The 23,297-nt window shown below is 40.3% G+C and overlaps 1 protein-coding gene across 4 annotated transcripts in view; it reads right to left on the bottom strand.

Annotated features, from left to right (window-relative positions):
• gigyf1a (GRB10 interacting GYF protein 1a) overlaps positions 1-21,545 on the bottom strand; it is a 29,735-nt gene extending 8,190 nt beyond the window's left edge. For 2 of the 4 annotated variants that reach the window (XM_034165112.1, XM_034165114.1), the window contains exons 1-13: positions 21,327-21,544; positions 14,460-15,067; positions 14,279-14,342; positions 8,791-8,920; positions 8,502-8,597; positions 8,239-8,356; positions 7,089-7,197; positions 6,325-6,524; positions 3,522-3,751; positions 3,312-3,438; positions 2,936-3,124; positions 2,466-2,620; positions 92-260 (exon numbers count right to left, since the gene is read on the bottom strand). In XM_034165112.1, coding sequence (XP_034021003.1) covers positions 92-260; positions 2,466-2,620; positions 2,936-3,124; positions 3,312-3,438; positions 3,522-3,751; positions 6,325-6,524; positions 7,089-7,197; positions 8,239-8,356; positions 8,502-8,597; positions 8,791-8,920; positions 14,279-14,313 — 1,558 coding nt within the window. In that variant the 5' untranslated portion in view covers positions 14,314-14,342; positions 14,460-15,067; positions 21,327-21,544. Of the gene's footprint in view, positions 1-91; positions 261-2,465; positions 2,621-2,935; positions 3,125-3,311; positions 3,439-3,521; positions 3,752-6,324; positions 6,525-7,088; positions 7,198-8,238; positions 8,357-8,501; positions 8,598-8,790; positions 8,921-14,278; positions 14,343-14,459; positions 15,068-21,326 lie in introns of all 4 variants that reach the window. The other 2 variants (XM_034165115.1, XM_034165113.1) reach the window with 2 other exon arrangements.
• Positions 21,546-23,297: the final 1,752 nt, after the last annotated feature.

The raw sequence follows: 23,297 nt of genomic DNA, 5'->3' as shown, positions 1-23,297 counted from the left end.
ATGTACCCAAACAGGTACAAACTGGGTGCGAGGGGGAGATTGCATGTGAACATATACTTTAAAATTAATAAAAAATAATACACAAGTGTACCTTGGATCTCTCCCTGTGGGTCTTTGTAGAACCACTTCATAGCAGCCTCATGTGACAGCGGGAGAGCAGCAGCAGTGTTCCTGGTCTCCTGCTGCTGCTGAAGAGCCTGGGTAAAATGCTCCTCCTCCAAAGAGGTGTCCTGCAGAGAGGCCACCAGCTTCTCTGCCTCCTACAGAGAACAGGAAAAATAGGACTATGTAGTAAACTTAGAAAATAAAAGGCAAAAATGTCTCATGAAATCAAAACAAAATGAAATGAAAAATGTTGAATGGACAAAGCATACCCATAATAGTTAGCTATGGAATATTTTCAGATATTTTCACATCATGCACACCACTGATTAATATAAGCTTCAGAGCCTCTCTCATCCTGCTGGGAGATATCCTGGAAAATGTGGTTCTGAACTACAGTTTCATCAAATTTCATGGTCAGCAGCATGCAAAAGGGGAGCTGTGTCATAAGTGTTCCAGTCAGGGCTGTGAAATGAAAATTGTGAAATCCGAGGAAAATTTGCAGGGGGTCTGGGGGCATAGGCTCCCAGGAGCTGAGGTCTCGGGCCCTGTGGGATCCCAGAAACCAAATTAATTTTTCATCTAATGATACATTTTCATCATCTCCTGGAACAAAAAAAAAAAAAAAAACCACAATCTCAAAATTCGTGCATATTTAAATGACCCTGTATTCAACCTTTCAATTGAACAGTCAATGATCATGTTGAAATAACAGAATATGATGTGGAAGTAGGACCTGGAATAATTTTCCTTTTAATTTTAAACAAACTCAGAACAATTAAACTACATGAAATTCATCAAGACTGAAAAGACTTTAAAGCATTTCAAAAACCACAGCTAAAACTTGGAGAATATTTTGAAAATCATGGTAAAGTATCAATAACATACCTTATAGTAAAAAAGCCACAAATTCTTGTGTAAATTCCTGTAAATCCACTCAAAGCCAGCGTCTTTTTCCCATGAAAAAAGTCTACATTAATAAAAACTCACATTCTTGTGTAAATTCATGAAAATCCATTCAAAGCCACAGTCTTTTTTCCAATGAAAAAGTCTAGATTAATGGAAAAAAAAAGTCACAATCTTGTCTAAAATCCAGTTTGAACAGCACAATGTTTATTTTCCAGAGAGAAAAATTCTTAGTGTTTACAGTTCGCTTTTCCCATTTCTTTTATCTTTCAGGTGTGTTGATGAAGCCAACGACAATTCCACGGATTCTTGTCCTTATCAGACTTTTTCCAAACAGTGTTTCTTGCCATCTTATCTCCATGTTGTCAGTCCTTGTTCATGTACATCTTGTTCCAGTAACCCATTTCCCCATCAGTGTATCCTGGTTCCTCAACAACTTACGCGGCTCCTGTTAACCCGGGTGACGTCCAAGTCGGTATGGCTTTATTTATTTGTCTCATGCTAATGATTTCAAGGTAGGCTGGGGGAGTAGCATAGGGGTACAGCCTGGGGACCCTTACTGGATGTGTGTCCTGACGGGGGTTTGAACCCACAACATGTTGTTCCAAAGGCAGGAATTCTACCACTACACTATCCAGCTGCTACAAATGTGCACCAGAGAGGCCAGCACATGGTAGCAAGAGGCAAGCTGGGGCAGCGTACACAGAGACACAACCACGTGTCGGGAATCATGTAAGAACATCCCCAAGTCCTGACGGGAGACGCTGCCAAAGGTGGTTGAGAACCTGTGGAACCTTCAAATTCTAGACAAAACATATGCTGGCCAACCAAACAGACATAGTTGTGGTTGACAAGGGAAAGAAGACCACAGTTGTGATCGATGTGGCAATCCCAGCTGGCAGCAACATCAGAAAGAAGAAGCATGAGAAAACAGAGAAGTACCAAGGTCTGAAGGAGCAACTGGAGCAGGTAAGTGTTCCCAGTGGTAATAAGAGCACTAGGAGCTGTAACCCCCAAATTGGAAGAGTGGCTCCAGCAGATCCAGGCACAACATCAGAGATCTTCTGTCCAGAAGAGTGCAGTCCTAGAACAACTAAGATACCGCACTGAACTGTCAAACTCCCAGGCCTCTGGTAGAGGACCCCAGCTTGAGGAACACACACCAGCTTGAGGAACACACATACCACCCTCCCCAGGGGGGGTGAGAGGGAGATTTATACACACATATACATATATATATATACATACACACATATACATATATATATACATACACACATATACATATATATATATACATACACACATATACATATATATATATACATACACACACACACACACACGTTCCAGCTTTCGCCTCAAAATATTCGTACCACTGAACTCATAAACATTCATTATTTGTATAATGTTACACAGTCCACACACTTTGACAATGAGCATGCTGTTTCTCTAACCTGCTGCAGGTGTTTCATGCCCTCATCATCCTCGGGGTCTCCTCCAGATGGAGGGTGGAGAGAAGGAGCAGAGGAGGGAGGTGGGGGAGGCAGGTTGGAGGAGACGGGGGCACTGGGGTTCTGCTGGGCCTTGGGCCCCCCGACTGGAGCCAGGTCTGGCAGAAAATCAACAGCAAAACTTCAGTGAAACAATAGCAGTATTTTTAGCCTTTCTATTTGAAAGACTTCATTGCTTGAAGTGAGCAGCAGAGTCTCCGGCTGGCTCTGTGCCTTGATACACCAAGACCAGCAGGTCAGTAAACAAGATATTAAATGACTCAGAGCTAAACATATTGCATGACTAAATTTCCTCTATCGTACACTCTGTGTCCTGAGACTGAAAGCACTTGGCTGAAGGTGAGAGGCCACCAAATTATAAAGTCACAGTGCTGCTGACGAAGTAAAACACAGAGACATTAAATTACAAAAACCTTCACTTGGCGTACTGCTGGCTTTAACCGAGTGGCTGTTGCAGAGCTGAGGGCTGTCCACCACCGGGCCGGCGGCAGTGGGCTGGGGTTCCACGGCTGCAGAGGTACAGTGGGAGGGAGGCGAGGATGATGGTGATGCTGGCTTTGCCTCATCGTCTCCCACAACTGAGCCAGAGTCTTTACTTTCTAATAAGACAAAAGGAAGGACTTAAAATTATTATTTTTTTAATTCACTTTATTAATCCTCACTTTGCATAATTTGAAAGCTAAAAATGCATATCTGGGATCCGTTTCATGAGAACACATCTCATATTTAATAACAGGGAATTCACCACAAGACTTCAATGTTAAAATATAGTCCTAAAACTGGACTCGCCTTTGACTTTATCACCTGCAGTGTTGCTCCCTTCTGTGTCTGCAAGGCTCTCCTCTTCCTCCTCCTCCTCCTCCTCAATCCCCTGGAAGTCCAACTCCTCCTCCAGGATTGTCTCCTTGCCACCCTTCTGAGAGAAATACAGAGTGGAGAACAAACCTCAATTTCGGCACTTGTGGTTTATAAGATGTCTGAGGTCACAGAAATACACACCTTGATCGGCATGAAAGCCCCAGAGGAGTCAAAAGTGCCCATCCCCCCATCCTCCTCATCCGTACACCACTCTGGGAGACCGTCCCTGTCATCCTCCAATCCATCGCTGCCTGCACGCCGGCGACCACTGCCGTGACCCTCCGAGTCTCTAAAGTCAAAATCAAATTTTCTGCGACGACTCTCACCGGGACCACTGTGATCCCGCCAGCCTGCTGAGCGCGGACCACCATCTGGCCAAAACAATGATTAGAAGAATAATCAGAGACTTTACAGACGGTACGGTTAAAGTACAGAAAGAAATGGTCATAAACAGGGTTGTTACAACTGCTTAATCAGACGCATAAGCCTTAAGATCTCGTCCTCACAAAGGTCGACAAATTCTAAGAAAGCAAAGAACAAGTAGTCGTATTAATATCTTGAGCACCCAGGCCTTTGAGCGCGCTACTCATCTTTGGCAACTGGGTCATATGACAGAAATTTTTAAAGCACTCAAAGGAAATGCATGTGTATCAATCAGACACCCAACAGCATAGATCTTAACTGAAAACCACATCTGCCCCCGACCCAAAAAAAAAAAAAAAAACACATTCTTGCATTTTATGATCACTTTCAACATAAACTGTTGGTGGTATTACTCAAACAGGGATTATTTACCACGCGCTACATCTGCCACACACACAGCTGTACCAATGTCAAAACGAATACGTTAATACAAACCGGTATTTTTAGTATTATTTTTTTAAGTATTAAATACTGTTGATGGAGTACAAGTAAGTAAGCAAAGTTTATTTGTATAGCACCTTTCAAGATAAAAATCACAAAGTGCTTTACAGGAAATTTGTTGAAAAATGATATAACAGTGGCTAAAAAGCTACTTAGAAAATAGAAAACAGTTTGTTCAGATAAATAATACTAAATCAGAATTGTGTAATATTATGTGTGGAGTACCACAAGGGTCGGTACTTGGACCCAAACTGTTTATTTTGTATATCAATGATTTTGTGAATATATCTAATGTACTTGGTAGCATTTTATTTGCTGACGATACAACATTATTTTACTCTGGATCACATATACAGGAAGTAGCACAAGTGATAAATACAAAGTTGGAAAAAGTGAAATATTGGTTTGATATAAACAGAGTGTCACTTAATCTTAATAAAACAAATTTCATATTGTTTAATGACTGAGTTTAAAAAACTGATGTGTCATTAAAAATAGATGGAATGGACATTCAAAGGGTAAAAGACAGGAAATTTTTAGGAGTTATGATTGATGAAGATTTTACATGGAAGTCACACATAAATTACATAAAAGGAGAGATAGCGAAAGCCATTGCTGTTTTGCATAAAGTTAAATATTCATTAAATAGTTACGGATTATTAACATTGTACAATTCATTGATTGGTCCATATTTGACTTATTGTGTAGAAATCTGGGGATCAACATGTACAACTTTTACACAACCTTTATTTATTTTGCAGAAAAGAGCTTTAAAAGTGATTGGCAACAGTCGATTTAGAGATCCATCTAATCCATTGTTCATAAAGTATAGGGTACTTAAATTTCATGATTTAGTTGATTTGAAATTACTACAAATAATGTACCAAGCGAATAACAATACCTTACCAATAAACATTCAAAATATGTTTGAAAAAAGAGTAAGTAGTTATGATTTGAAGGGCATAGAAGTCTTTAAAAAAAAACAAGATTCAGAACCAAGATAAAGGAACGGAGTATTGCAGTGAATGGTGTAATATTATGGAACAACCTCAACAAAGAAATCAAAGAATCAAGGTCGCTTAAATTATTTAAAAAACATATTAAACTTGATGTATTTCGTAAGTATGAAACTATGAAATAAGTCAGTAGGCTGTGAAAAGCCAAAAATGTAATATGTTAATAATGTTTAGAATGTAATCTATTAGGGATGTAGTCTTTTAAATAATGACTAAAATTAGGAAAGAAGTCGGTGGCATGTGACAAAGTCATAGAAATGCAATGATGTCGATTGATGATGCTTTGCAAGATTGTATTGTAAAAAAGGGGCAGAATATATAAGACTTGTTCTTCCAAACTGCTCCTTTTTGTTTAATGGTTTGTAATGTTTTGTTAATTTTGCTTTTCTATTTTTCTTTTAAATGAATGAAATAAATCCTCAATAATAATAATAATAAAAAAAAAAATAATAATAATAATAACAGGTGGTTTCAATCCTCTTCACAAACGTCGGCGTCTGTCTTTCTCAGAAACAGCAACCTCTATGTAGGATGTGGCTATTACGTGCACTAATATGCGCCGCTTGCAGTAATTCTACAATTAGCTCACACTAAATTTGCTTAGAATGGAAGCACCCAACCTTTGATATTTCCATGATGATATTTTAATATGCCACAGACTTGAAGCTTGTGAAACATTGTCAATATGTATACACATTACACTAGCACCGTGTTATTCCCCACTAACCTTTAACCGGAAGAGCTTGTGGGACTTTTAGCTACACTGCACATGCTCTTGCTGAGATTGCGCCTTTGCTAATTCTTACATTCTTTGTGACAGGAGAATACAGACTATTAAAAATGTAATACTATAAACAAGAACAGTTGCTGTGTTGCATTTACTGCTACAAGATCACTCTTGGGTAAATTTTAGCTGCAGTTGGATCAATCACAGTTTAGGCTCAGCAGCGATCCTCAAATAACCAGTTTCAGACAACCAGAAATAATGCAGTCAATTCAAAGCACTTGGCTCCCTGTCTGTAAAATACGGTTCAGTTCAATATAAGTGGACGTATTTGACATACCATCCCTGCGGGATCCAGCGAGTCTCCAGTTGTTGCCTGGCTCTCCTTCATCCTCCTCCTGCTCCTCTCGGAGAGTACGCCAGTTATCACTGTCGGCCCGTGTGTACTCTTTCCTCCCCGGCCCCCCTGGACCGGCCGACTCCTCAAAGCCAGGACGCCCTACCTCCCGACGTAGCGGTTTCTCAAAACGTCGCTCACCCCTGAAGAATCAAGGGAAATGGAGAAAATCAAGTGTGTGGCATGATAAACAGCAAATCCTCTCAAACACAATGGCATACTTTGGGATCAAGCAACTTGCAACTTGATTTTCAACTGTTTTGAAGGTGGGGGAGGGGAGACTTGAGTAATCTGGCTAATAAACCACATTTCATTTTGAAAGAACTCAGAATCAAATGAAGTGAAATTGAAGACAACTACATAGATGAAAACATAACATTTCAGCTAATAAGTATAATGGTTCATAATATATATTAGTACAAATCTCTATAAGAACTGACAAGAATTCATTTCTGATAATGGGTACTGTTCTTAGACAGCCCCGTCAAGTCCAAATTCTAGTGCTACAATGCTGCGTTTCACCCACAGCAGCAGGAATAGTAAATCATCTCAAATCAGTGAAGCCACACCCAATCCTGAAATAGTCTGACTATCAGCAGTGGGAGGGATCAGATCAGTTTTACATTTTAAGTATACTTGTGACATTATGTAAGAAGGCCTGCAGTGTCTGTGGTGCTGAAGAGTCATTATTATACTGCTTTCATTACCGGTCGTCCCAGCTCTGGCTGCGGTGTATTTCTCGGACACTGCGGCCAAATCCCACCTCTGCATCTTCAATACTTCTTTGGTAGAATCCACCTTCGCCGCGGCCTCGGCCTGTTCACAAACACAAAAGCAGACAGCATGTGTCTGCACTCAATGCATTCTTCATTAGCATACAAAACAGTAGTGTACAACATATGGCTACACTCGTATGCTAAGGTGGTGTATGATTTTATATTTGCAGCGATAATGAAATCTGCAAATCACTTCTACTGTGAGAGACTGGTGTTTTGAAGATGGCACATGGACTATTTGCATAGCAAAAGGCTGACACTTCACAACTGCTATGTGGTGTATTGTCACCCCCCATTTTCAAAAGGAAGCTTCCTCCAGCCCCCCCCCCCCAGTACACAAACAAGAAATTGTTTCAATCAGACAAGGTGTTCTTTAGCTATAGTGTAAAACAAAGCATTTACTGACCAACACCCACCCAGACAGATGGGGTGAAAACAGAATAACACCCCACCACCATCCCCCACCCCCAGGTTTGTTGAGCAGAGTCATAAAAAAGTATGCAATAAGCCAATCAGGATGTTGATTTTGTTTATACATTTATGTAGTTGAACACGTTTTACCTCCAAACTTTGAATTTCACTGAAGTCACCAAAATGTCTTAATTTAACTCCTCTCTAATTCTATCAAACAAATGACACGTAGCCTCACATAAACGTGCACAGGCAAGTCAGACCTACACACACTGTTCTTCTTCTTCCAGCTTGTTTCCTCGGCTGTTCTAAACCGGATGGCTGGTGTTTACTTTGGCCACTTAGGGGCGCACAGCGCTATGTGCACAAGGTGAGTGCATAAATCCAGTGGTTTTAGTCAGGTGTGGCCACACAAAAGGACGACTATTTAGACAGGCCAAGGGGAAGAGTGTTCCATTAAGATGGTGGAAGAAAGAGAGGAAACAAACACTTCTGTGGTTGGTTTGACTAAACTGTTTTACTTTCCCTGGAAATGGTCCACTGGAATTTCAGCCAAGGGCTTCACGCAGCATTTTTTTTTTTTTTTTTTGGGCTGCAGTTGGACTTGTCTGTTTTAGTAACCGTGGATTAAATCAATGCTGTGTCTAAACTCTTTGTTCTGCAGCTTTACCTCGACCACCTCGAGCAGCCCCTCGTCCTCGGACCACTCCGCTCGGGGCAGCGCCGCACGCCCCTTTTCCCATGAGCCGCATAACTGCCACACTGTTCACAGACATTGAGAAGTTCCTCTGCAGGAGGAGAAAGCAAAGAGCATGAGGAAGGAATGTAAGGAATGCCATCTTATTGCCATATTTGTCACATGACCAAATAGCTTGCTTGAGGACAGACAGCAATGGAATACAAGTTGAAATTTGCATGCACATGTCAGAAGACCTGCTCATCCTCGGTGAGCGGCACCAGTGCCAGTGGCTGCATGGGCTCATCTTGCAGAATAGCAGTAAACTCCTTATCCTGCATGTCCTCTGGGACCTAAAAACAGCAGCAACAACAGCTCAGTAGGAAACGCTGGCTTTTCAATCTTGCACAAGGGCAGCTACAAGAATGAGCAACAAATGCCTGAAAAGTGTTTTTGTTTTTTGTTTTTTTAAGTAGAGATGTTGCCGATGCAAACAACTCAGTGGAATTAAAGACAATACAATGCACTGCACATTTCCACACCAACCTTGTTGTCTTTGATATAAAGTGCTAACATCTCCTCTCGGCCGTAGCGGTACTCGGCCAGCTTGTACTTTGGCATGGCGGGGGAAGGAGGGGGGGAAGTGACACTCCCCCCACTGGACAGTGCACGGAGCCTGAAGAAAAAGTAATGCACCAATAAGCATTTAGATTTATTCACTTTTTTATGTATATAAAAAAATAATAATACAAGAGCGGTAGAATCAGTTGCATCATTTCCGCAGCAGGTGCCGTTCTGGAATTAGGCTCTTCTGAGAGCCCTCTAGTGGGTTCCCAACAGCCTTATTAAAAAAACAAAACATTACCTACAGTTGGTTTCTCGCATTCAGTGGAGACTACCAATTTTCCACCTACACATCATTATAACGACTTGACAGCAGATTAAAATACTTTTATTTTCTCAATATGACACAGACAAACTCCCCCCCCCCCAAAAACAAAGCATGTTTGGTAATGCGTTGACATGTTGGCAGTACGTGGCAGACTGAATGCTCCATAGAACGTTACACCGATACTGCCATACTGGATTTGACACAGTGCACGCTGGGATCATCTGGGAACAAACAAAGCATTGTCTGCCTACTCTAACATGTTGTAGACATTGTGATCCTCTGGTATGATCAAGTCATCAAGTCGTAAAACCCAGTTGAACCTAATCAATGCACTCATTTGTCATGCCAGTGTGTGCTTGAGGCTTAGAGTGAAATGCGTGGTGTTGTTTGTTTGTTTTTTTTTATTTTTTCCTTTTACACAATGTACCATAACTTCAGCTTGCCAGTGAGCTGGTAACAGCAACATTTGGAGAACGATGGTTGTAATCAGTCAAGCCCCACAACAACACGGAGGATATTATATATATATATATATATATATATATATATATATATATATATATATATATATATATATATATATATATATATATATATATATATATATATAATAACTTCTTGCCGGCGAGCCGATGTCGCAGACTGAACAGCCCCCCCCTAAAAATCGGTCCGCCCTGCCTTCACTGCACATGCGTCATTAGTGGTCATCACCGATTCTGCTCGTTTCTGCTTAAAACCACACTCCAGTCATCCAGTCACGCCACTGTTTACACGTGCTGTGAGACAGTAGAACTCTGCTGGCACCGCGGTGCATTCTGGGAAGTGCAGGCAGCTGCCAGAGGCATTATGGGAAACTATAACACTGAATTTAAGGATTACCAGTGCTATGTGGATTAGTGTTTGTCCAAACGTCTTGTAAGGAATCTTTTTTTTTTACCTCCACCATTAAAGAAACAGGGATATTAGAAAAGGTGAATTGTAGCCTGAGCCTATAAACTACAAGTGTATAGTTTTCCAACATACTGTTTAAAAAAAAAAAAAGAAATAAATAAAGAAATCTTGACTTGAGTCTCCCTCTAGCCACTGTATAAGAACAAAGGTCAGAAATAATGATAGAATACTTCTCAAATGAATGTTGGTAGAGGTGATGGGGGCAGCATCTAATAACATAGGTTTTGCGGGGTGGGGGTTCTGTAATAACTCAGCTATCCAGTTCAGTAATAACTCAGTCATCCTGCCACACAGGTCTCCTTGAAAGCATTTTGGCTCAACACAAATGTCATTTAGTGTTCCAATCTCAAAATTTCATTTTAAAAAGCTATTACGAGCGGGCTAGCTTCCAAGCCCTGCTGCTTAACAATGGCCCCATTCACTTGCCTCCACATAAAGTGTCACAAGCCTTCCATCAAAACCATATGTAACACAAGGATGTGTATGAGACCGTGGCATGTAACATGTAGAGGTAATAAAGACAGAAAGTCATATCATTAAAGACAAGCTGGCAGCATGAGGAATATCAAACCAAAAATTAAAAAACATTAAATAAATAGATAAAATGAAAACAGTGGAGTTGATCACTGAAATACACTGAATAAGACTGGAGTTGAGGAAACATGACAGTGAGGTGGGAGAAAGTGTTATTTGCATAGTACTATCCACTCCCCTCATATTTATCTCAATCCTACCTTCATGCAATGTAAAAAGCACCAGCTTTGCAGCACAAGGTTTGGCCTGACAAATAGTTGCAAAAAGACTTTCTGCAAGTCTTTGTGAATGGAACAAGTCATTACATGTCTGCCACATCTGTTACCAACCCTGCCCTTGGAGATCACGTACCCTTCCAGCTTTCAATACACCTGATTAGTCAGGTATTCTATCTGTCAGCTCTGGTCTGGATAAACATACTCCACTGAGGTCTCAGTAATTAAGGTAAGCCACAACATATGCAGGACAAATGATGTCCATGACCAGTTGGGTGACAACACCATGCATTTACAAGATGAAATAAGGTCAGAAAGTTACTTTAAGAATGCCTTCAGGTATACTCCATGAGCCACAAAATTAATAAAGGATAATCCATAGTATTGTGCATAATGCCTAGATTTTCTGTAGATACAGTATGTGGTTTTTCTTGTATGTCAAGCAAGTACCACTTTGAATGATAAGCCATTTCAATAACTAAATTAAAGTGACAAATAAATACAAGTATAAGACTTGGCACACTTCTACTTTTCTTGGGCCGGGCTGATCTGTCCGTAGTGGGCAATAATCAGCTTGAATTGTTTAGTAGGAATCAGCACGTGTAGTGGCTGCAGAACGATGAAGTAGAGTAGCCAGTTCCTTCTTTGTTACCTTACAGCTCTCAAACTGAAATGTTAGGTACCTTGAGAGGCAAAAGTTACAAGTTCTCGCTGAGACTTGAACCAATGACCTCCCCCACAGGTCAGTGCTCCAACCACTACTCCTCTACTTTTGCAAAGTACATTTACATGACAGCAAATCTATACGCTGTGGTGATTATCACAAAAGTACTGCAAAATGATACTTTTATATTTAATATTATAGATAATGAAGAACACGAATGAATGATTAAAGGCCCCCGGACACTTGCACGACTTTGATCTTGCACGCACTTCGTCGTGACAATCCCACCCGCTGTGTTTCGTTCCACTGGCTGCCACGTGTTGTGTGCTGGATGCTGCATATATAAAATAATTATTTGGTAATTAATCATTTTCTGTCTGAGTTAGCTGTTGAAAACGCCTCTAATCGCTTCCAGAATCTCAGAGGAGCACTCCAGTAGGTCTGCTTTTCTCACGTGTGCTGAAAGAGGTGGAGAAGGCATTTGGAGCAGTCTAAAAAGATAGTTATTTGTCATGTTTATATTGCCATGGCTTGGTAAAACAGTTGCATGTTCTTTCCTTCTTGTGTGCAGCTGTAAAAGTACATTTGTGATAGATTTAACATCTCGTTATAATCGTTCAGACAAGCTGCGATGCACTGACGCAATCACTCACACTGTTCCCTTCTTTACTTGAAGTGACGAGCTGCACGTAGTGCTGGTGAGTTGATCACACAACGTTCACTACCACTTAACATTTGTTGCACGACATTTATGCGTCAAAGATATTTTAAAAATTTCAAAATTCTCTCTGCGCAACTGCCCGTGCCGGCGCCCCTCTCACGTTCAGTCTACACCAGTCAACAACAACTTTACTCTCCTGCATGACAATGCACCCAAGTGCGTGAATCAAAGTCATGCAAGTGTCAAGGGGCCTTAACTTTGGGTCAATGCACCAATGTTTCAAACAAACAGAACTCGGGTCTTCGTGGAAGGTGTGGGTGAAGATGAAGGCATATATATATATTATATATATATATATATATATATATATATATATATATATATATATATATATAAATAAAAACATCTGGAAGTACCCAAAACACCTATTGGTTGATCAAAAGAGTTGACAAAAATAACTTTTCATTAGATTTTTGGAATTTGATACTGTAGTCCTTTTATTTTGGGCATATTTTTTTCCATCCCACAGTGTCCATCCATAATGCTACATGTTGTTCCTCACTGTGGGAAGGTAAAAAACATGTTGACCTAAGTGTGATGAAGACCTACCCACAAGCATACTCTATAATGACATACGGCCTTTTCAATTGCATGTAAATCCTTAAAATTTGTTGGCAATTTACCCTTAATAAAGTTATTACTGTAAAATATGTGGTCTATAATTTCACTGATCATTTTTGATGGTCTGTATGTCCCACAGTGTCTGTCCGTCACATGCACATTGTCCCACAGTGTCCTTCCATCACATTCTCTACGTAAAACTATACCCCTTCCAGAAAAACCTCTTGCATGAGGCTTGGGCACTACACAAGGCATGTTTCAAACACAGTTAGCTTCTTTCTTCTGTTTTTGTTTTTACAGCAAGTGAAATAATGGACCTGTTTTTTAAAAATCACATTGTTTCCCACAATGCTGCATGGTGCAACAACTGGCATCAATGAAACTGTGCAGGTAGTTTGCATAGTTCCATACCTATTTGGAAATGTGTCTTTTGATCATCTGTGAATAAAAACAGTTTTGTGGGGCAGGGATCAGCATTTTGGCAAAATATTCCAGTTTTTGGGCCTTTTCATGCAAAAGAGCAACCAGAATTTTATTCAGAGAATAAAGATTGTTTAAAAAAAAAAAAAAAAAAACTACATTATCAAGACCCGAGTGGTCCAGACTTAAAAACAAATACATGTTCCACTTGTTTTGAAGATTTTTTTTTTCACTGTTGCTGTTACATTTTGATGCCCAGCTTGGTGAACACGCTCATACTCAAGTTCACATACAGTATTGTTCTAAATATAAGACCTTTTAAGTACAGTACATCTGAATAAAAATGGGCCTTCTTACATGTATGGTCTAGACTTGTACATGTTAATACATCAGCAACACTAGGTAGCACCATATACCTGTGAAACAAGTGTACCATCCTGACAGACTAAAGAATATTGCTAGCAAGTGTTGTGTTTTTATGACCATATGCAATGTATGCTTCCTGTTCACTGGTTATTGCAAAGAAATCTTCTATACCAACCCCTCCTTTTTGATTTGATGAAAACACTCAGATTACACACTCAACAGCATGCAACCTTCAATATTAGGGGAATGCACGCAGCAGGCATCATATAACTCTCAAGCAGTCAAGAAATACAGCGCAAGTGTAATGTTTGGGCATACACACTCTAGGCCCCGTTGCCTTGTACCATGCCTATGATCATGATTCCCCTCCCCCTCTCCCCTGCTGGCTGCACTCACATTGCACAACATACTTAGGGCCTGAGCACATGTACTTCATCACAACGTGACTTGTTTTGAGAAAGAGCACTCCCTGACACCCCAATGGCCAAACTGTTAGTGCACTTGCTTCCAAAGCAGAAGGTTCTCATTTCAAGACAAGTCATACACATTTTACATGTAATGTGGACTTGCCTCAGGGACGGCATCTAGCATAAAATATTTGTCAAATCAACATGCAAATCCATATCGGATGTGTTGTGGCAACCACAATTGAAAAAGTGAGAAGATGAAAGAAATTACTACTCTGCTTAAATAATACAAAAATTGCTTACCATTCTGGGCCGAAGTTAAGAGTCTCAGCAGTCATTATCCTTATGTCCACACAGAATTGAATATCTGAGGATATAAAACAGACAAAAATAATCCCATAGATTTACTTTTGTTTTGTTTTTTACTGAATAGCAAAGTGTTGGAACATGACCATCCATCCACCAAAGACTCAACATTCCTTACCCTGTCCAGGTGATCGGAGCAGGCTGGACTGGGCTGGACCAGGTGAGAGCTGGCTGGCTTTAGTTAGGCTTGGGTGACTAGAAGGCTGAGTGGTGCTTAAGCTGTGGTCACAGAGCTCCCCAAACACACAGACACAAAGAGAGTAGCTGCCAGTTTCAGGTGTTTGAGGAATATCAGGTTTTCAGGCCCTAATTACGTAAAGGAGGAGGTCGGTGATTGTTTGGAGAACAGAAGCTCCTGCTACTCACAGCCGAAAAAAGGTTGTCAAACATAAAAAAAAAAGAAACTAAACGAACCTCAGAAATTGACAATGAAAGAAAATAAAATACTCTTGCTAGTAATGTTTTTGTTGTTTTTTTGTTTGTTTTTTTTTAAACAGCAGTTATTTCTCACATTAATGTTAAAAATATAAACCAACTCATCAAAAAAGTAATACAGGAAAGAAACGACAGCATAAACAATGAAATGGGCTGCTGGAACAGCTGCGACGCGCGATCCTCTTCTCCCTTCTCTCCCTCTGTGCCTTTTTTGTCTCGCTCCGGCTGAAATGTGGATTGACGGAGACCCGCTAGGTAACTCCTATTTCCTGTCCTCCTCACTTTGCACCCCTGTGGGGGAGGAAAACACAGTTGGAGAGACGCAATCAGAGAAATACAGCAAGACTGAAAAAGTATGGTAGTAGCGTGAGCTTGATTAATGAACTAACAACGAGGCGGACGTTCGCAGCTTGGCAGTCTGCCTGTGTTGTCATAGGAAATTCAGAGCCATTCCACTTTCCGCTGTGGAGGCTTAAAAGCGTATTTAAAGCAATGTGCTTCTGAACCAAACAAATCTGCTGAATATGATTTACCATAATGTGCTTATCAAGAACACTGTTGTATTCCTTCACTGAAATAAAGCCAGTACTCCTTCCAACGTTCGTGAATTTAATCACCTTCCAGAAATCTACAGTCAACTTCAGTGATTTTGTGAACCAGCATCTTCTCTTGACATGCATCTGGTGGTGGATTGCCCCTGACAATGTCATGGAAACGAATCCAATATCCAGGCAACAGAATGCCATAGGGGATATTTTTAAAGCCTCTCTGAAACACAATCACTCACCAATATTTTTTTTCTCCGCTGGAAACCGAATGACATAAATTACATACAAAAGCCTTTAAATGACAATTACAGATGTGCAACTCATTAAAGAAGAATTATGGAGTCATTTATTCCTTGAAATAAATTCAACAATCATTCAGTACCTATTCTTGGGCTATGCAACTGATTGAGTGAATGACTGAATAACAGAAGGTGTGTGTGTGTGTATATATATATATATATATATATATATATATTACATTTTGTAGTATATTTTACTGAAGTAGTGCAAAAACAAAACAAAAAAATGTATAACTTTAGGTTGTCTCAGGTAGTGCCACAAACAAAACAAAAAACATTCCTTTATGTGTTCCTTGTAAAGATAACAAAGCTCAAGTATGTTACTATGTGCATCTACATAAATTAGCACAGTTTTGTAAGATTCCAACTTGTGATAGTATATGGCACAGTGCAATCCCATCACATCTAATGCTGCTCAATTACATTTTCCTTTGGCCAGCTTTCATTTTTATTACCAATAGTAATGTTGCATCATGGTAGGCTTTCTATGGCTCGATCCTAGTGAGATGCTATGAAGCGGTGGTTCTTCATCCGCTTCAAAGCAAAAACCAGTCAGGCATTGGGTGTATGTGGCGGCTTGGAGTTTAACAACAGTTAAATGAATATGGGAAGGGCCTGTGTGCAGTGGTAGTGTGCGTTTATGTGTTAACTGTATGACACAAAGACAGCACTGTTGGCACGGATACTGTTGCAAAGGAGTATCTAGTCTGATCTCATTTTTAAGAATGAGGACCTTTATTACTATGATTTTTATTTATTGCATGAATACATACAAAAAATTTTGTCCTCTATATTTAATCCATCACAATAATGGTTTGACATAATGCAACCACTGGAAGCAGTGGGCAGCCACAGCCCAGCACCTGGGGACCAACTACAGATGTAGAGTCATAAAAATTAGCATTAAAGTCTCAATTTTTTTTTTTTTTTTTTTGGACAATCCAATTTATGAGATATCCTTGCTACACAGTAGGCGTTGGTATGTGATATCATAAGTTGTATTCATTCGTTCATTTTCAACCACTTATCTGGGTTGAGGTGACATCAAAGTAAGAAGCTTATCCCACACTTTCCCTATCCTCAGCCAAGTCCTGTAACTCTTCCCGGGGGATCCCAAGGCATTCCAAGTCAGCTGGGAAATATAATCTCTCCAGCATGCCCTAGGTCTTTCCCACGGTGTCCTTATGGGTGGACATACCTGGGATATGACCGGAAGGCATTCTCATCAGGGACCGATCCACCTCAACAGGCTCCTTTCGATGCGATGAAGAAGCAGCTGCACAGCTCTACTCTGAGCCCCACCGTGTGGGCTCACCACCTGCAGGGAGTCTGCAGAGGGTCTAGTGTGCTGCTTTTCGGGCAGTGGACAGGGGTAAATGCCCACACGGACTGACCACAAGCTGTAGCACTGATAAAATATTTCTCACGCAACATATTCACTGTGGTTGTTGTGTTCCAGTATTAAGCTGTTCCTGTTCCTTGTACAGTGATTGGTAAGGGAAAGGAAGTCAATGACACACTGCCATAAAGAAATTCTCCCATTAATGTTCAGTCACCTAAATGATGCCAGATGGACCCTCTTCTTCAAGAAATATTTTGACAAACTCATCTGAAATAGAAATAAGGATTAATAGCTATTATGATTATGACCAATTATACCGACTGAACTAATGTTATGATTCTGCGCTCACCAACGTGAACATTAAAGGAGAATTCTGGAACACTTGTTACCACTAAATTATTATTATCGTGATGCGCTCATTATGTAATCCTACCACACTCATGCAAAGCTTGATCACTAGTGACTTAAAAAAAAAAACAACTTAAAAATACTTTTCACTGAAAAATACCCAAGTATTTTTCTTAACAATACCCAAAGACAGGATAACTCAGTTTCAGCATTACTAACCTCCAAAGCACCAACTGTATAGTTCCAAACAATATTTTTGGGTATAAGCAAAAATTTTATTTGCCTATTTAATGTCAGAATCCCTCCCATTCATCACTGACAGATCTCTGGGTGCATGTGGACATACTTTTTTTTTTCCTTTTTTCAAAATAAATAAAAAGAATAAATAAATAAAATAAAAATATATTGGAAGGTAGAGGCTAATGTCAGACTCATTTTTTATGGCAGTCAAAATCTGTGGAGCAGTTGTCACATTCTGACGTCTTCTGGAGAAAGCTTTGTCTGCTAACTTTAACTGAAGCGGACAGCAAGACTTTTTGACATCATGCTGTTGTGAGATGACCGTCAGTAAGATATTCAAAACTGACATCTACATAAATTGATGTTTAGTTGTATTTCCATCTAAGTTATTAACAAAATATTTCTGGCCCGGTGGTTGCTGTGTCCATGTTACAGAGAAATGAAAAGCTACAAACCCAGTTATAATGTGTGGCTGCCCTTCTGAACTGAATCAACAATCGGCTATATTTTTGTAGTATATGATGAGGAAACACGGGCATAATAGATCGTGCCTGTGACACCAAGCTGAAAAACCGATCGGACATTTTTCAGTTGAATGCAACAATGTTGCAAGGGCTTTGCCCTTCCCCATCTATGAATGTATTTCACAAAAATATGAGGAGAAAGTCATGAATTTGGACTGGGTATGTGCGCAAGGATCCTTGAAGTTATAGTAACTATAAACAACTTGAAAACAGCGGGTATTTCTTTGCTTATTACACAAGTACAACAGATAAATTAGAAACAAGAAACTGGCACCAGTGTTCAGCGGGTTTTCATTCAGACAGTCACAGAAGTCTAAAACTCCTTCAGAATTGTCTTGGTGGCTTTTCTCATTTGTGCCTTTCATGTACTTTCACTCAGTTTTTGAGAAGTGCGTACTGCAGACAGATTTACATACAGTACCATATTGTATGTATTAATGAGTGAGATAAAGTGGCATCCAAAACATATTCTGTGTCTTGGAAATGTTCATGTATATATCCCGATTGCCTAAAGAAAACTGACTGCAAAAATTATGATTTGTGTTTCACAATCAGTCTGTCCAATTATTTATGGGCTCTGAAAATTATGGGACTGTGTATAAAAGTGAATGTAATGTTGAAATGTTAAATCCCAGGAATTAAATTTAAAATTCTACTAGCAAATCTTGATTAATTTTAAATCCACTGTGGTGTATACAGGAAAAATGATAAACATTATGTCACAACCCAAATGCTCATGCACATGACTGCAGTATTACAAGACATATTTTTTTTTTAACCATATCACAGTTTTTCCTCACAATAATTGCAATGTCAATTTCTTCAAATTGTATAGCCCTAATTTGAGTTATTGGTTACACAAATTATAAGCAGATGTGGTTGAAGTTACACACAGCTCAAAATGAACTTGTTTGACGGTTTATGTCATTTTCCAAGCCTAGGTCTGGGGGCAACCGTGGCCAGCGCTGCTTGTTGATACCAAGAATGGTTTTCAACTGTTTCATGAAAAGGTGTGTGCAAACCTTGCTCCCAAGAGATTATATAATGCCGTGGTACATACAGTGAAGTAATAAGTGCAGCTACACAATCTTGAAAAGAGACACAGTAAGTGACAAATACGGGTTACCAATTGCACTGGCTGTGCATGTTTGCACACCATTTCTGTGGAGCCACATCACTAAGACCTGAAGGTACAATCAATGGTTAAAATGGGTAAAACAGGAAAAAAAAAGCCAATAAAGAAGGACTAGTCTCATCTATGTAAAATTTGGAGGCTTTAGAACTGCTAGTACATTTTGGGAGGTGGAAATAATGTCATGACATTTAAAGACTGTGCGACTTCCGGTGACTGACAACAAACAAGTGTGACTTGATAGGATGGGAGCTTTCAACGGATCATCAAATCTCCCTTTGATAAATAAATGTCTGAGCTCCTTAGGGCAGGGTGCATTACAAAAATAGCTGAAAGGGGTCATGTTGTATAGGAAGCGGCTATTCGCACGTAGCCATATTAATAATTCAAAATTGTATTGTACGTATCGCAACCTTGTTACGGTTAGCAATTGCAGACGCTTAATATAGTTTAGTAATATTCATAAATAGCAAATACATGTACAAATATATAGCCTCATGATAACGTGACCTTAATGACCAATGAGACAGATGCTAAGCACCAACAGAATTTCACTACACACAAATGGCTATGTACAGGATAACCACCACCTACTGTATACCATTTTACCAAGCTAATTATACAATCTCAACAAATGCCAAACTTGAGACTGGAAACAGACACTTTACCAACAGGCCGTGGCTACAGGTACAGACCCGTATCTAGAGAGACCGTTCTAAAGATACAGAGGGTACTCCCCGGTGACGTCATGTTTTACCGACCAATCAGAATGCGCAAATATGTCCGTACCCGTGCGCACCTGTCATTATTGTATGTGTCGCCTAAGGCTTAAAGCCTATGAAACAATCCCTGTAAGCCTTAACTTTCACAGTCCACTAATGCTACTGTATACAAAATTCAATGGGAGCGGTGCGAGTTTGGTAGTTGGAATTTTTTGCCCCCATTTGACCCATGCATGCGCAGATGCATTGCGCACTTCGCTTGTTCTCCTCGGTCCGTACCTTTAGCAGTCCCAAAGATGATACGGATGTACATATCCTTAGCCACTTCGTTACCGATACGAGTTGCCATCAGTTGATTGATATTAACAAACCAATGGCTAAATAACAGCTACAATCTCAAAATATACAGTACTGTGCAAAAGTCTCAAGCTCCACTTTTCTCCATTACTGCAGACAGATCTGTTTGTTTTTGGACGGTGACATATTTGTAGTCTGTACACAATGGAATTGAAATTAAACAAAGTAGAAAAGGATTTTAATAAGGAAACAAATCAAAGCAAGGCTCGAGTTTCCCATGTACCATATTAATAAATTAAAACACACACACTTTAAAAAATGTTTCCTGTTTCTATATAGAAACAGGACAAACTATTACTTCTTGTTCATACTCATTTAGAATTGCCACAACTGAACCTCAGGCTGTGCAAAGACCTGTCATGTTTACTAATCTGGGCCAAGGTCATTTTTTTGCAGATTGAAGTTTATTACACATTCCAATGTGCACTTCAAAACACAGCAACGTGTTCATATATATATATTAGGTGCACAAGCAAAACCCGATAAAGACGGGAATGGATGGCTATCAATTTCAAGGAATATATCGAAGCACTCCAAGTTGTTTTAGCATCGACTCTGCTAACAGCTGGTGTGGATGAACACGCCACCTGCACAGCGTCTCGCTTCGAAGTTAAATGCAGCCAATCGTGCGAAAATATACCCGACAGCAGTGTTTAAAACAGAACAGCAACTTCGGATTCTATAAGAAAAGGATGTAGTTGGCCGATCGCAGAGGCCTGGTCGGTTCGAATGACAGCAGATATGATGGCGGAGGGGGCGGAGTGTTGTGCCTGGCCTGCTCCGCCAGTGTGCCAACGACCACCTCGGTCACAAACCAGGGCTAACGCAGCGTCAACAAAGCACAAACACAACCAACCACCATTGGCTGTTTTCTCAAAAAATCCGACACAATTTAGCGAAAAAGGTGTTTTGTTTTTTAACCACTTCTACAGGGCCTCGCCACAAACCAACTCAATCGGGGGCTGCAGTTTAGCACGTTAGCTAACATTAGCCTGATAGCTTAAAAAAGGCGAGCAGCAAAGAGGAACCACGACTTACCTTCACTGTTTAAGAGCTACCACACCATCGCATGCATTGGTCTCTTAAAACACTGTAAACTTTGTTTTAATTCGACAGACTCGTACTCTTCACAAAGTGGCGCTTTGTGTTTTATTTATTAATTTTCCTCTCCCCCTGTGCCTCCAACGGTCGCTGCTGCGTATCAGTGTGTGTCTGCTGCTGCTGCTGCTGCTGCTCTTGTTTGTGTTTTAGAAACATGGCTGTCCGTGTCCACACCACGTGACTGCACACTGACAGGAGCAGAACAAACACACCCCTATTTACTGACACAGGCCCACTTAAAAAAATAGAAAAAGAAATCCTCCAATGCTACAACGACAGCTATCGAAGGATTAACTATAAAGAAGCATTGATTGGAACTTTATCTTGCCTCGTGACGATGATGTTTGAACAATCCTCCAAATCCGCTCATTTCATCCAGGGGCGTAGGCTGATTTTTTTTTTTTTTGGGGGGGGGGGGCTGTTTTCTGAAGCAGATTCTTCATGACAAACACAAATCTTAAAAGAATATGGCTAAATAATAATTAATATCATTCACCATTGGTTCAATTTTTGAATTACCCACAGCCATCCTCACCACATCACCAAGGCAGCAGTTAATTCTACATTATTATTTGGCAGTGGCTATTTTGCCGAATCCGGCAAACACGCACCTAGCGCTATTTGACCGGCTCTCCTCACCGATTGGCTATAGTTCAAATGACATCGCAGAGTTTATTTCAACAGTGTGGACTTCTGTATTTTCGTCTTTATTCTGTCTTGAATTTGCAGGTTTTATTTATCATCCCCACCCAACACAGAAAATTACACAGACTGCAAAAAAATTATTTCCACCGTGTGGCGAAAAGCACTGGTGGAAATATTTTTCGCCACACAGTGGAAATAATTTCGGCCACAGCTATGCTACATTTTTGAGCTGCTTTTAGCATCCGAGAATCCCTCAAGCTATTTCCACTGCGTGGCGAAAAGCGCCGGTGGAAATCATTTTGGGTGCATTGGTGGAAATAATTTTCGCAGCACAGTGGAAATAATTTTGGGCATGGCTATTCCACGCTTTTGAGCTGCTTTTAGTGTCCCAGAATCCCTCCACCAGTAGGTGACTTTCTACTCCGATTCAAATGACTTTATGGCGCCCAAAAGGACATGTAAAGATGAAAAATTTGCACCAACACTCAATGCCGAGGGCGCCGCAACACGCCGCCATGTTGAAATACCCTCTGCGATGACGTCATTTGAACTAGCTAATCAGCAAGGAGATCCGGTCAAATAGCGTGAGGTGCATGTTTGCCGTATCCAGCAAAATATCCACTTTGTTATTATTTTATTGTTTGTGTCATCATAGCCATATACAATTATTAACATCAGTATTACATCAATGGCAGCACTGTTGCCTCACAGCAAGGAGGTCATGTGTTCACTTCCCACCTGTGGCCTCACTGTGTGGAGTTTGCATGTTCTCCCCGTGTTTGTGCAGGTTCTCTCCAGGTGCTCCCGCTTCCTCCCACATCCAAAGGCACACAGTGTAGGTGGATTGGACACTTTAAATTGTCCGTAGGTGTACATGCGGGTGTGAGTATGTTTGTTTGTTTATATGTGGCCCTGTGACAGACTGGCGACCTGTCCAGGTTGTACCCACCTTATGCCCTAAGACTGCTGGGATAGGCTCCAGTGCCCCACGACCCTTAATTGGAGTAAGCAGTTGAAGATGAGTATTACATCAACACCAGACAAATGATCCAACCAACCTGTCTTCTTTTGCATCTTATCCTTTGACCTCACATTTTTATGTTATTACCCATGGTGCTTCTCCATGATTTTTAATGCAACTGCATTTCCCTCCAGAGATTGATAGTCATCTATCTGTGACAAGAGGCCCTTGTTTTTATTTGTTAAGTATTCTTATTAATATGCCATTATATGTTATAAATAAGAAAACTAGTGGGAGAGGCT

This window comes from Thalassophryne amazonica, chromosome 23 (genome assembly GCF_902500255.1).
Source record: "Thalassophryne amazonica chromosome 23, fThaAma1.1, whole genome shotgun sequence".
Lineage (NCBI taxonomy): Eukaryota > Metazoa > Chordata > Actinopteri > Batrachoidiformes > Batrachoididae > Thalassophryne > Thalassophryne amazonica.
The sequence above is the reverse complement of the archived record's forward strand: the minus strand, read 5'-3'. Positions and strand labels throughout refer to the sequence as shown.